The following is a 15,784-nucleotide window of genomic DNA, read 5'->3' on the forward strand; positions in this document are numbered from 1 at the left end:
AGTTCTGCCGGAAGGCGGCTGGGTGAAGTCTCAGAAGCTGGGGATAAGGCTGGGGACTCAGTAGGATTTCCTGTGATCAGGGAAAAGCGCTTCAGTGCCCCTTCCATTGGCTATCAAAAACAGAATCAATCCTCAGTCATAGTTACCCAATAACACTGCTCAATGCTATTTATACAGGTTGCATAAATCAGTTTTGGCTCACCCTGGTGCAGAGTTTTAAATACCATAGCTTCATTTCTCTGATGCCTGGAAATATCCACGTTTCTCTAAGATCTTTTGCCAGTCCACAAAAGAAAAGAAAAAATGAAATAAATGCTAACTTTTCTACAGTAGAAAATACAGAACAGCTTGAAGAAACCCTGAAATTCTTTAAGGAGGCATGCTACATTGAGCATTTTTCAACTATTACCTGTGTGTGTAGGTTTATGGAGGACTGGTTTGGGGAGTAAGGCCCCCCGAGGTCATTCCTGAGTAGGTTGTCGCTGTGCATCTTAGTTTTGAGGCAGGTGATGTAACGATTACAAAAGTCCTTGCACAATTCATTCACTTTCTCCAGCTCCAGGAGGTGAATTCTCAGGACCTGAATGGCTTTCACCATCTAGGGATCAAGAAGAAACCCAAGAGAGCAGAGGGTCAGTCCACTGATAGAAAGCATTCACCATCACATTCAAAAGATAAGCATAGCAACCAGGGGTGCCAAAACGTATCCATTCATTGGCTGCCTGAAACAGTTGGAATATTCTTATGGATTAACAAGCCTCCTGCCTGATTAATTGCCTAGCAAATGGAATTTATTTGTTTCTACAACACAAGTACTGATAGAAACTGCAAAAGACAAGACCATCTTAGAATAGGTTCCCCCTCTCATGAGCAAGATAAAATGTATCTTTTATGAATAGGCCTATTGAGGCACCTCAGTGTATCATCTTAAACCAAAGTATATAATTTTCTTCAGAACTATCTTTTTTCATAGGCAAATTGAACTAAATAAAACTCTTGGTTATTTACCAATGTTTATTTAACCCAGTGGCAGCCCTACTAGTGACCTAAACATATACTAACAAGGATTTAAAAATAATTTTATAAGTTGTGTTTCCTGGCTTTTTATGTTTTGTGGTATTTTATGCATTGTGACTTGCTGTTGTTTTTACTGTTTAGTAATACTTTATTGTAATTGATAGTAGTAAACTGTTTAATTATTGCTTGCTGATATTTAATTTTACTGTTTACTGTTACAGACAGACCTTAGAAGTCGAATGGAATCCGTTCTTGAAGTCTGTTGGACTTCCGAAAAGTTTGAAAACCAAGGCGCGGCTTCCAATTGGTTCCCAATTGCGCAGGTGCACCGGAAACAATAGGGGAAGCCATGCTGGACGTTCGGCTTGCAAAAAAAGTTTGAAAACCAGAACACTCACTTCCGGTTTTCGGTCGTTCGGGAGCTGGCATGTTAGACTCCCAAGGAGTTCGGGAGCCAAGGTATGACTGTATTTTTAAATGGATTGCTGAATATTGCTTTATTTGCTATAAGTTGTATCTTTTAAAGATATTGTGAGCTTTTTTTGTATTGAATCAGATTGCTACTATTAATGTTTGATGTTTTATTATGTTTTTATATGTGTTGGAAGCTGCCCAGAATGGCTGGGGCAACCCAGCCAGTTGGGTGGGATATATATTTTTTAAAATATATTATTATTATTATTATTATTATTATTATTATTATTATTATTATTATTATTATTATTATTATTATTATTAGATGATGATAAAATCAGTGAACCAGGAGTGGGGAAATCTGTGGCCATTCAGATGCCTTTGGATTCCAGCTCCCATAATCTCTGACCATTGGTCATGCTGGCTAGGGCTGATGGGAGTTGGACCCCAACATCTGAACGGCCACAGGTTATCCATACCTGCTGTAAGGTATGCAGAAAGTTTCTAGTTTCCATAGCGATTTACAATTCTGGCATATCCCTTCCTCACTGATACTTAATGTTTGTGACTCTAGGTTTGGTGAAATGCAGCCCAGCCACACTTAGAAAGACAGTGAACTTCACAAGCTAGAACTACGTGTTTGAAACAAAGGTGCACACTCTCTCATTCATAAAATACTAGTCCACTAAAAGGTACCATGAGGGAACATGTCTAACAGTGCTTGTAAAAGTTGTCTAGTGTTTGGCAACTCTCCAGGGCGAAGGAGTTCTATGGCTGCAAGACAACCACCAAAGAATATTATTAATACTAATCATCCTTATTTATTTAAATTTAAAATAAATACATTTATGAAAAACAGACGTACATGCAAGTAAACAAACATACACTCAAACAAACAAATAACAGAAAAATCAAACAAACCACCACACGAAAGCTCATACCAAGAACTAACTTAGTTGATCTTTAAGGTGCTACTGGAAGGAATTTTTTTATTTTGACTATGGCAGACCAACACGGCTACCTATCTGTAACTGAAACCACCACACTATAAGATATAAGAAGATTAATATAAAGCATCATATATACTCCTGGTATTGAACACAATTATAAAATTTATAGAAAAGAAATTTAAAACTGACTTCCAATTAATCTCACTGTACTTTGTCTATCCATTACTTTCTACCACAAAGTTACATATTTCTTATATAATATTCATTCATATTCATCCAATGCCCTTTTAAAATGTGTTATTTTTTTTGGGGGGGGGGTTTATTGGGTTGTTGTTTTTTATTTTGATTATATATTTTGTGGTTTTATATTTTGATTTTGTTCTGTGAACTGCCCTGAGACTTCCGGGTATAGGGCGGTATATAAACTCAATAAAGAAAAAACAAACAAACATACCATTATTGTCAATCTACAGTTGGAAAGTCTCTGAGAATACAGGTGCTGCTTTCAATGAAACTCAGTTAGGATTGAATTTGGTTGGTTTGAGTCAACTCCTTGAAGGCACTCTATAGAGTGCAGCCAAGATGCGCATAGGAGCAATCTGATCCATTCTCAGCAGTAGATTGCAAACGTAGGTGCAGTCACTGAAAAGGCTATAGATTGTTTCCAATGCTAGTTCTAGTCAGTAGACCTACTGAAGTTAATCTACATGGCTAACTTAGGTTCATTAATGTCAAAGGGTCTACTCTGAGTATAACTTAGCTGCAGGTAGGTAGCCTTATTAGTCTGACGCAGTCAAAATATATATAAAATATAAAAAAATCAGTATCTGAAGAAGTGTGCATACATACGAAAGCTTATACCAAGAACAAACTTAGTTGGTCTCTAAGGTGCCACAGAGGGATGCGGGTTGCGCTGTGGGTTAAACCACAGAGCCTAGGACTTGCCGATCAGAAGGTCAGCAGTTCGAATCCCCATGACGGGGTAAGCTCCCGTTGCTTGGTCCCTGCTCCTGCCAACCTAGCAGTTCGAAAGCACGTCAGAGTGCAAGTAGATAAATAGGTACCGCTCCGGCGGGAAGGTAAACGGCGTTTCCGTGTGCTGCTCTGGTTCGCCTGAAGCGGCTTAGTCATGCTGGCCACATGACCCGGAAGCTATACGCCGGCTCCCTCGGCCAGTAAAGCAAGATGAGCGCTGCAACCCCAGAGTCGGCCACGACTGGACCTAATGGTCAGGGGTCCTTTTAACTTTACCTTAAGGTGCCACTGGACATTTTTTTTATAACTTAGCTGGATCAAAATGGAAAAGGGGGGCATTTGAAGGGCAACAAATACTGGAAGTGATTTATAATTTCCTAATTTTAAAATAAATTTTGGAAGAATCTCAGGGGACCACAAAAGCCTCCTGGAGGATTACATGTTCAGTCATCCCTGCTTTAAACAATAGTCAGTAAGAGCAAGCCAGAATCAAACCACGGTTTCTGACTCCAGCTGGCTCCTAAACTATAGCTTTAACAAACCATGCTTCCTTTCTCGAGTTTGGACATGCTGGGGGAATTGCACTTAAATTCCAGTTTAAAACTGGAAGCAAAGATGTTTGGCGTGCGAAAGAGAAGGGTAGGGGAGCGGACAGCATGCTCTTTCGTGGCTCCCTTGTGTGGCAGGCAACCATGGTTTCCCATTGATCTGAACCAGGTATTGCATCCATGTTTTAAAATGGATGTTTCTGTCCTCTAAGCAGGCCAAAAACACCAGAAGCTCCATTTGCAAAACTCAGCATCTCGCTCCCGGAGTGCTTTTGGGACCCAGCTGTAAGTGTTCTATGCAAAAGCGTCCCTGATTATTCTCAGCTGGCCACTCTGCCTAACAAGGCTGGAGAGTGGAAACATGCCTATAAGCTCTCCCATGAGCAAAGCCTTGGCCTCAGTAAAATATACCCCATAAATGTTAAAAAATTTACACATAAAACATTCCATGCATGGAACTGAGACCGTACGTTTTACAGCCCCGGCTCAAAATCTTGAATAATATATAAAATCCCAGCTATTCACCACAGGGCAATAAATCTGCTTTTTTATGTAACAAAGAGTCTTTAAATTTCAAAGCACTTTTTCAACTTGCTAATTTTAGTGGCCACCTTTACAAACTATTAGTCACAGGCTGCTCATGGGTAAGACGACTATGCAAATTAACTTGGGATGGCCCTCTAGTCTGCGAGGGAGCTTGCCATGGTACAATTAGGGAAGGAGTCCAGCACAAACAGGGACACCCCCTTTTTGCTCTTTGCCAACGGATGCCTACCCTCAGGGAAAGAAGCAGCGGAAGCGCTGGACAGTGATGAGAGCCTAGTGAGGATGACCTGAAGATAAGGAGGTGATTTTCTCTCCTAATGCACACTGAAGGCTTTCCAAATCGAATCACAAAGACAGAAGGGAGGCAGGAGGAAAGGGCATGGTTGTGTGTGTGTGTGTGTGTGTGTGTGTATGGGGGAATTGACAAACACAGAAAGAAAAAAGGTTAATCAGAAGCATAGCAACCCAGGATCAGATAGGGGGCAAATTCCTCTCGTTCCCTGCTCTACTCTATAGAGCATTGTTGAGATTAAAGGGATGACACAGCCCCCCCAAAAAAACCTCCTGGGAGTCCGTTGCAGCTGCAGCTTGGATGGGGCTTGTCCCTTGAATGGGAACTGCTGAAGCACTCCTGTACGCCATTGTTCATTTTTTACAGATGACAGGAAGGAGCAAAGCGACGCAGATGGGGTGAGCTGGGATGCCTTTGGCAGGATGTAGGAGCAGTACTAGAGGGACACGGGTGGCGCTGTGGGTTAAACCACAGAGCCTAGGACTTGCCGATCAGAAGGTTGGTGCTTCAAATCTCCACAACAGGGTGAGCTCCCGTTGCTCGGTCCCAGCTAGCAGTTCAACCTAGCAGTTCAAAAGCGCATCAATGTGCAAGTAGATAAATAGGTACTGATCCGGCGGGAAGGTAAACGGCGTTTCCGTGCAATGCTCTGGTTCGCCAGAAGCGGCCTAGTCATGCTGGCCACAAGACCTGGAAGCTGTACGCTGGCTCCCTCGGCCAATAAAGCGAGATGAGCGCCCCAACCCCAGAGTCGGCCACGACTGGACCTAATGGTCAGGGGTCCCTTTACCTTTAGGAGAAGTACTGCTTACTGGGCCTTTCCTATGGAAACCATGATAGCACAGTTGCCATTTTGGATTTTGGACGGGGAGAGCGTGTGAGCTCATGCGCACGCATGCATGTGTGTGATTCAGTTGTATGTGTGTACATGCGTGATTCGGTAGAAAGCAGGAAATGATGACTATGGGCAGGGCCTTTTTCTGGGGGCACATAATAATAATAATAATAATAATAATAATAATAATAATAATAATAATTATTATTATTATTATTATTATTATTATTATTATTTGTACCCTGCCCCCCGCCCTCCCTGGCCAGAGCTGGGCTCAGAGCGGCTAACATCATATAAATAACACAGTATACATAAAAACAGGCATCAATTAATTAAAATACATCTTCAAATTAATTCAGACAAATTAAAATCTGGACAAATTAAAATCTGCAAGGGTATGCAGGACTGGCACCCTCCCAAAAAAATCCCACTGACTACAGGCCCTTTCTGGAGCCACATCCAAGAATCACTAGCTCACGGAAACACAGGGCACCCCAGAACATTCACACAGGAATCCAAGACAGGCGATGACCATTTCACATGGGGTTCCATTCCCAACCTCCATGGGCATTGGCGAAGTGCGCATAAGGGTACCATGTGCTGTGACAGCCCACCCTGCCCCCGTTCTACCTTCTTCAGGGTCCAAAAGGACCTGCACATTGGCGAGCGCACGTCAATTGGATAAGCCTAAAATGTTCACCACCTGTAATACATCTCAGTAGTTTCAACCTGTCTTGTATAGGTTGCACCCAACGCTATTCATACTTGGAGAAGACCTCCTGAAATTAATGTTGTTGTTGTTTAGTCGTTCAGTCGTGTCAGACTCTTCGTGACCCCCTGGACCAGCGCACGCCAGGCACTCCTGTCTTCCACTGCCTCCCGCAGTTTGGTCAGACTCATGTTTGTAGCTTCAAGAACACTGTCCAACCATCTCATCCTCTGTCGTCCCCTTCTCCTTGTGCCCTCCGTCTTTCCCAACATCAGGGTCTTTTCCAGGGATTCTTCTCTTCTCATGAGGTGGTCAAAGTATTGGAGCCTCAGCTTCAGGATCTGTCCTTCCAGTGAGCACTCAGGGCTGATTTCCTTAAGAATGGATAGGTTTGATCTTCTTGCAGCCCATGGGACTCTCAAGAGTCTCCTCCAGCACCATAATTCAAAAGCATCAATTCTTCGGCGATCAGCCTTCTTTATGGTCCAGTTCTCACTTCCATACATCACTACTGGCAAAACCATAGCTTTAACTATACAGTGGTACCTCATGTTAAGTATTTAATTCGTTCCGGAGGGCTGTTCTTAACCTGAAACTGTTCTTAACCTGAAGCACCACTTTAGCTAATGGGGCCTTGTGCTGCTGTCACGCCGCCGGAGCCCGATTTCTGTTCTCAACCTGAAGCAAAGTTCTTAACCTGAGGTACTATTTCTGGGTTAGCGGAGTCTGTAACCTGAAGCGTCTGTAACCTGAAGCATCTGTAACCCAAGGTACCACTGTATTATTATTATTATTACTATTATTATTATTAATAATACCCTGCCCATCTGGCAAGGCTTCCCCAGCCACTCTGGGCAACTTCTTAACCTGAAGCACTATTTCTGGGTTAGTGGAGTGTGTAACCTGAAGCGTATGTAACCTGAAGCATTTGTAACCTGAGGTACCACTGTACAGATTTTTGTGGGCAAGGTGATATCTTTGCTTTTTAAGATGCTGTCTAGCCAGAAATTACTACATGGGTAATTATAAGTGGGTCTACCCTGAGTAGAGGTTAGCTGAATGCAACCTTGGATTTTTATCTGTCTGTTTCCCGACACACACACTTCGGTCTTATTCACACCATACACTGGGACTGTACTTTGTTAAGGGTGCTGGGAATTGCAGCTCTGTGGGGGATAAACTACAGTTCCCGGGGTTATTGGGGGGGGGAGGCGGCTTGTGCTTTAAACGTGCTTCAAAGGTCACCCTATGCACTTATTAAGAATCCATGAAATTTCACAGGTTGAGGCAAACTAATGTGCATTCGATTCGTTGCCTCCCACTTAGGATTGACACTAATGCATTGTCAGAAAAGGAAAGGAAAAGAGGATTTTTATCACCAAAAAAAGAAAAGAAAGGTAACATCAAGTTGTATAAAATTTGTGCATGGTATTTTTTTTGGTAAGCGTTCTTTTAATTTTAATGATTACATGGGGAAATAGTCTGACCAATAAAGTTGGAGGGAAAAAACTGAAGGACCATCTTGCCCTGAGAGGAGTGGAGAAGAAGCAGTAGTGACAGCTTTTTCTGAACAAACAGGTTGTCTCACAATTCTATTACACACACACACACACACACACACACACACACACACTTATTGAGCAAATTGAGTGCTGGACTGGAATGAGTGCTGGTTTCAAATCAGCAATCACCATCCTTCTACCCAGGCTTCCTCAACCTCGTCCCTCCAGATGTTTTGAGACTACAATTCCCATCATCCCTGACCACTGGTCCTGCTAGCTAGGGATCGTGGGAGTTGTAGGCCAAAAAACATCTGGAGGGCCGAGGTTGAGGAAGCCTGCTTCAATCTATTCTACTTCGCAGGCTTGTTGTGAGAATGAAATGCAGGCCGGAGGAACCACAAAGGCCACCTTGAGCTCCTTGTGAGGAAGGGGCAAGATAAAAATGTAATAAGTAACATAAACGAATGATAATAATAAAAGTCCTCAAGGAATGCTCTGTCAGCCCGGCGCGTCCATCCAACTATCTGCTTTCCTGAAAGTCAGCATTCAAGGGCAAAGGCACGAAGACTTGACATATACATGTGTGTGTATGTAAAATAAATCTCTCAATTATCTCAGCTCATTTGCTTGGGGTCTCTCATTTTATGTCCCTGCTTCGCTGAGCAGTATATCTGTCCGGATAAAGAGTTACAGTCCGATGGAATACGTGCGCGGGGTTGTAAAAAATACAGATGCTGAATTAATTGACTGTGTGGCACTCAGCAGCTGATTGAGTTGATAATGGCAAGATCTGACCTTTTTCTAATTTCTAATTATGTGCATCTCGCCTGTGAGGAATACATGATTCTTATTCTAATGATGCTTAATGTCGCTGGCCTTTTCATCTCCTCTTTGCCGTCAGCAGTGGTGGACAATTTACATAGGATTAGTAGCATTAAAATTTTGTAGATACAACAAACAAACTTTGGGGAAAAACCGTATTTGCTACAGCCTGTCTTAGATGGAGCCATTTCTTGCGGAATTCCCACCAAACTGCGACCCAGCGGGAAAATGAGCCAATAAGAGGAACGTGTGAGAGAATGATAATGATAAAAATATCTTATACTGAGTCTGCATAACCCAGTATTGTCTGGATTCATTGATAGTTAGGGATGGAGCGATTTGGTTCACTTTGCATTTTAATATGGGAGCTAGGAATAATGGGAGTTGTAGTCCAAAAATAGCAATTTTCAAGCGGTCCATGAGACAGGGTGGGGTGAGGTGGGGTTTGGGAATCAAAGGCTGACCAATTCTCATGAGTAAAAATGAGAACCTGATCCTGAAATTTACAGATTCATCCCTTAGTGGTAGTGGCTCTCCAAGGTTTCAGAGAGAGAGGTCTTAGTCAATCTACCTGGAAGTGCCAGGCAGTGGAGATGGGGCAAGCCGCCCATGGGGTGGGACAAGCTAGGGCAGAGTACGCTGAGCAGAACCTCCATGGAGTCCGCAGGCCCCATGTTGCCGTTTCTGCAGATGCCGGAGCCACCACAGTCCCCAGGAGAAACGTGTGCCTCGGGCGCGCTGCAGGCCAGGCCCCGTGGTCACCCCCCTCAGTGATGACACCTGGGGTGGCCTGCACCCACCGCACCCCCCTTCCTACACCACCGATGCCAGGTGTAGGAATGATCGTTGGGTTGTGGGGCACACTCCCCGCCCACGGGCAGCCTCAGCTGCCTCCACAACCTTGGGGTGCGGAACACACTCCCCTCATAGATAAGGCCACAGCTGTCTGAACATCTTGCCCTCTGCCTAACCTTCTGCAGTCTCAGTAGTCTGCTGTGTCCTGTCTGTGACCTTTGTCTCCTTCATCATACATTGTGTGCAAGGGGAAAATGACGCGGTGGAAACAGGTGCCAAAATAACTTTGGGCCACCCCACGATCTCGGGACTGGAAGATGTGTAAAGGTCACAGCCCAAAATGCATCTGCCTGGGTTTCCATATTGTGTCAATAAAAGGAGCCTCCACAGAGCTAGCTGGCAGCTTGCTTGTGCACAGCTCACCTGCATTATCAACTCCTGCCTCATGTCCTTCACTTCAGCCAGGGATGGAATTTGGGACCTTTTACTAGCAGTGCATGTGTACACAGTGATAAATACCATATATCACTGGCCAAGCTACATGTTTTTCATGCAGAACGCCCAAGGTTTAGTTCCTCGTACCAAGTGATGGGAAAAACCAAGCCTTGCATGAGATTATGGAGATTTGCTACTGGAACAAACAGCACTGGACTAGATAAGGCAGCATCCTATGAGGGTTACTTCATTGTGAAGTATGGTCACAGCTCCCTGGTAGAACACATGCGGAAGATCCCAGGTTTCCGCAGACAGAAAACAAACCTCTTGGAGAGGTTGGGTGATGTAGTTGTAGGGGGCTTTGTCCAGGAAATTATCTCTGCGTTCCTCCTCCTGGCAGACCAAGAGGAACAGACGACAGCAAAGGTTGCAAGGTTTTTAGCTGGGGCAATCAGAATAAGACCCACTGTTTGACTGCTGATTCAGGACCCTAAACTGTGTTTTATTATAATCGACTTTTATTTTATATAATAATAATAATAATTTATTATTTATACCCCGCCCATCTGGCTGAGTTTCCCCAGCCACTCTGGGCGGCTCCCAATCGAGTGTTAAAACAATACAGCATTAAATATTAAAAACTTCACTAAACAGGACTGCCTTCAGATGTCTTTTAAAAATAAGATAGATGCTTATTTCCTTGACATCTGCTGAGAGGGCATTCCACAGGGCAGGCGCCACTACCAAGAAAGCCCTCTGCCTGGTTCCCTGTAACCTCACTTCTCGCAATGAGGGAACCGCCAGAAGGCCCTCGGCGCTGGATCTCAGTGTTTGGGCTGAACGATGGGGGTGGAGACGCTCATTCAGGTATACAAGGACCGAGGCCTTTTAGGGCTTTAAAGGTCAGCACCAACACTTTGAATTGTGCTCGGAAACGTACTGGGAACCAATGCAGATCTCTCAGGACTGGTGTTATGTGGTCCTGGCAGCCACTCCTGATGTTTTGTGCACATCGTAATGCCCTTTTATTGCTATGGCCAATGGTTAACACAAATAAAGTTTCATTTCATTTCAAGATCCCAGGTATCTCTATCTCAGGTATCTCCAGCTAAAAGGATTAGGAAGCTGGTGACAGGACAGACCTCTGCCCTGAAGAACCACTGCCAGTCAGAATAGTTCGACGACAACTCCCTTCATCCCTGATCATTGGCCAAGCTAGCTGGGGCTGATGGGAGATGGAGTCCAATAACACCTGAAGGGCCACAGGTTCCTCATCCATGTTTGGACAATCCCGGGGTGGATGTATCAGTGGAAAGCAACTTCCTATGCAGAAGCTCAAGCCACATCAGTGCGAGTCGCAGGGAATGCCATTGCAGCAAGAAACACATGAAAACAACTGAGCTATTAGTCATTTTGTGGGATCGTTTTGCTTTAAGCAAAATACCATTCCGTCTCTCAAAGCTGCTCCATATCCTAACACACTGGTGGCGATGGCTGGACGGCTGTTTACTTCTGCAGAATCAATGGTGCTCAGTAAGGAGTAAATGTATTTCCTATACTGCTAATGCTTCGAAGCCAAAGAAATCCAGGGTTGGTGCCTATGTCTTATCTCGAATGCCCTGGTGTAATGGCTGGGCATTCCAGGGGGTGCGAGAAGATGGGATGACATGTTTTCTAGGCATGGAAATGTTCAAGCAGCAACCTGGCAGGCTGGTGCCAAGGGCTTTCTCCTATTTATTGCATTTAATTATGTCCCACAGATGTATTGCAGCGAGTTCAAGTGACGGCAAGGAATGGATCCAGCCGGCCTCGTGGGAAGACGGCAGCGCCTTGCAATGCTCCTGAATTCATTGGCACAGCTTTCACTTTGACACGGAATCCCTTGGATAAATGACACGGGATGCTGATATAAGAACGGTGAACTTTCATATAATCTGTGCAAAAATAGCAGGAGGCAGTCGCAACAAGCTGGTTATACTCTGCAGACAATCTCTCAAAACAAAGGAAGACAGAAGCCCAGGCGTTTAACCCATTGTGGTCTCCTCCAAGCCCCATTCCTGTCAATTTCACCGAAGGAAGCCGCCATACCACTGTAGCCTGGAAAAAATAACAAAATAAATAAACTGTCATATGCATCAAAATGAAAAACGGGAAGCCGAGAATGAAAAAAATCACAGCTGCTTTAAAATGATCAATGTTCTCAACGCACAAGAATATTACTCACCTCCTTGTCCCAGATCTAAGGATTGTAGGTCTTCTTTCTGGTTTGCAGGAAGGGCCAAGATCCTTCTGCTCATCACGTGCTTTGGATATGAAGACAAGAGATCCGGTGGCAAAGTACCTTCAACTGAAAGTTGCTCATCGTGGGTTGAAGTTGCAAAATTGTGGAATGCTCTCATGCTGCAGTTGCTTTCAAGATCGGATCTCTACAATGCGCTCTACGTGGGGCTTCCCTTATGCTTAATCCAGAAGCTGCGTTGAGTGCAGAACGCTTGCAGCACAGTTGCTGACAGGAGTGAGACCCCATCAGCAAATAACACCTGTGCTCAGAGACCTGCTGATTTCTTACCAGGCCAAGTTCAAGGTTTTTACCACTAATATGTTGTTGTTGTTTAGCCATTTAGTCGTGTCCGACTCTTCGTGACCCCATGGACCAGAGCATGCCAGGCACTCCTGTCTTCCACTGCCTCCCCCAGTTTGGTCAAACTCATGTTAGCAGCTTCGAGAACACTATCCAACCATCTCATCCTCTGTCGTCCCCTTCTCCTTGTGCCCTCCATCTTTCCCAACATCAGGGTCGTTTCCAGGGAGTCTTCTCTTCTCATGAGGTGGCCAAAGTATTGGAGCCTTAGCTTCACGATCTGTCCTTCCAGTGAGCACTCAGGGCTGATTTCCTTCAGCACTCAGGGCTGATTTCCACTACTATAGGAAGCCCTTGACAGCTTGGGACCAGTTTACTTGCAACATGGACTTATCCCATCCCTCATCTCAGCTGCTTTGACCTGGCACTGCTTACAGTTGCCACATACGGTAATACTTGTTCCACTGAAATCAATCTTTCAGTGTGGCAGCATCCATACTTTGAAACTCCCTGACTGTTGACAGAAGGCATGTGCCTTCACTGTGCAGTGGTACCTCGGGTTACAGACACTTCAGGTTATAGATGCTTCAGGTTCCAGACTCTGCTAACCCAGAAATAGTACCTCGGGTTAGAACTTTGCTTCAGGATGAGAACAGAAATTGTGCAGCAGCGGCGCGGCAGCTCCATTAGCTAAAGTGGTACCTCAGGCTAAGAACAGTTTCAGGTTAAGAACAGACCTCCAGAACGAATTAAGTTCTTAACCTGAGGTACCACTGTACTCTTTTCAGCGCCTGCTAATAACATCTTTGTTTAGGCAAGCCTATCCATAAATGTGGAACGTTGATGTGTATTCTAATCTAGTTCTTAGCTCAACTATTTCTGAATGTTTTAAATAGTTGTTTTTGACTCCTTTTACAGATAATTCCAGAGTTTTCTTCTTGTTGAGCTTGTTGTTGTTGTTGTTTTACAATCAAACGGTATGTAAAATAATAAATAAGAAAACACACCTGCTGCCAACAATGCCCACTTTTAAGCACCAGGCAAATATGTTCCTGTTCTGCCAGATTTTTGGATATTAATGTGGGATAACCTATGGCCCCTTCTGGCATTCAGCTTTTACTGGGGTGGAGTAGAATGTTTCCCTTGCCATTGATGTTGGAAGGGCAAATACTTTTAGCTTGTCTGCATTTTACTGTTTTGTCAATTTTATGGCATTTTTGTCTTTCAAATACTTGTGTAAGTCCCCTTGTATTTCTAAGTTGCTTTGAGACTTAGTTGTAAACAGCAAATCACCACCACCTTCCTAGCGGTATTTGGTTTACCGTTGTGAAAAACAAGATGCTTGGCTTGATGGATCTTGATCTGACCCTGTAAGGCTCTTATGTGCTTATTATGTGTCCACTTTCACTGCCATGGCACTCTGCTCTGAATGTGGACATGAGCGTGACCAAATATAAGACATCTCTCGGCTCATCCGTGCTCACCTTTGCATTTATTGGCACAGGTCTGGGCTTTCCAAGGTCCATGCCTGAGAGCCTTTCTTCCTGCCTTGGCGCTTCCCCTGCAAAAGTCTGTTCTTTAGCACTGAATCAGAGTAAAGAGCTCTCCACAGAAAACCTGTTTGCTCCAATTGCCGTTTGCTCCAATTCAGCATCAAAAAACTGCCTTCCCCTGCCATTCTCGAACATGGACCAGGAAAGCTTGGGCTTGTGCCTAGAATGCACAGGGCAAAAGTTGAGTGCCCTCTAGGTAACGTGAAACCTAACAGAAATTTTGAAGAGAGTCAAGAGAAAAGTAGGGGGGGGAATGATAAAGAATTAAGTGCTTGGTCATATTATGCAGGTTAATGCCTTTTTTCCCTTCTTTTTTTTTTTTTTTTTTTGCAAACTTCCTTCTTGGTATTTATTACTATTTAAAGTCCACTTAAGATTTCTTTGTGGGGGGTTCTTCTCCTAAAGGTGGCCTAGAAGCTGAGGTGGCAAATGTGCCGTCAGACCCTAAAGAGACAGAAAGGCTGGAAGACAGGATTATACTAGACAGTTAAAGGAATTATCAGCATATTTGCAGCGCGGCTACTGAGCCGTTCACAATGCTATAACTATTCAAAGCTACGTGCTCTATTTGGGTAATAATGGGGCTGGCCAATCACAATGCATGGATTTGCAAAGAGTACCTAAGAGAGATAACTATGCACTAATTATGCAAATCAGGCAGCCATTACCTATGTGCAGGGAACATCATTACTATGCGAAGTATCCCTTTGAATGCCAGTTTCCAGGTGGCAGAGTTTTGCTTGTCCGCAGGTCCTGCTTGCAGGCTTTCCATGAGAGTCTGGCTGGCCACAGTGAGAACAGGAAGCTGGACACGATGGGCCAATGGCCGGAGTCAGCAGGATCTGCTCATGTTATGCTCTGGGTGGCACTTTTCAAGGTATTTATCACCCGTACATCCCCCTTCTTCTGTCAATGAACTCAAAGCAACATGAACAGCATTCCCAGGCAGCCTCCCAACCAGGGACTGACCAGATTGTTATGTACTGAGTTGAATAGGATCCAAACTGCAGCAGTCTGATTGGTCCTAGAACAATAGGATCCAAATTACAGCAGTCTGATTGGTCCTAGAATAATAGGATTCAGAATGCAGCAGTCTAATTGGTCCAAGAACAATGCAGCAGTATGATTGGTTGGCAGGAACCACCCAATCATGCTCCAGATATAAGTGAATCCACAACCTGATTGGCTTACAGTAGAATTCCAGAATTAACCAATCATGTGCAGCCCATTGTGTAAATAATGTATATAAGCAGATACTTTGAGGGGACTTTTATTCATTCCTCCTCACCACTATGAGCTGAATAAAGAGCATGAAATCACTTTGCAACTCTGAGTATATTTCACAGATGCAGACCTACGAAGCTTGAGCAAGATGCCTGCATTAGGTGGGACTGTATTTTCAAAACCAGATGCCAGAGTCTTGCCCTGGTGGCAATAATCATGCAGAAGAGACACCATTATTTACATTTTTCAGCCATAACATTTTAACTGACATCACGTTATCAACACAATCCGACGTTTACATGGGGATCCGTGTATGCAAAATTATTGTCTGTGTGTCCTTTAAATATTTCTCATATCACACCAACCACATCACCCAAGATATGTAACATTTGCCGTGGAGTGGAGGGACGCTGGGTTTGACCAAGCAGACCTGGATATCATTAAGCTGTAATATGGAAACTTAAGAGGATGGCCGACAGTTAACGTTAGCTTTGCTAGCCAGGCTTTTCTGAAACCGTGAACTATTAGCATGTAAGACAGTGGCTGTAAATACCATTTTGCTGAGGCTAGGTGATTCTTGCCATTA

At 44.0% G+C, this 15,784-nt stretch overlaps 1 protein-coding gene across 7 annotated transcripts in view; it reads right to left on the reverse strand.

Moving 5' to 3' along the window:
• PKNOX2 (PBX/knotted 1 homeobox 2) overlaps positions 1-15,784 on the reverse strand; it is a 443,888-nt gene that overhangs the window by 69,425 nt on the left and 358,679 nt on the right. For all 7 annotated transcript variants that reach the window (XM_081171734.1, XM_081171729.1, XM_081171731.1 and 4 more), the window contains one exon: positions 410-598. In XM_081171734.1, the coding sequence (XP_081027860.1) occupies positions 410-598 (189 nt within the window). The remainder of the gene's footprint in view (positions 1-409; positions 599-15,784) is intronic.

Source organism: Podarcis bocagei, assembly GCF_964188305.1.
Source record: "Podarcis bocagei genome assembly, chromosome: 15".
Classification (NCBI taxonomy): Eukaryota; Metazoa; Chordata; class Lepidosauria; order Squamata; family Lacertidae; genus Podarcis; species Podarcis bocagei.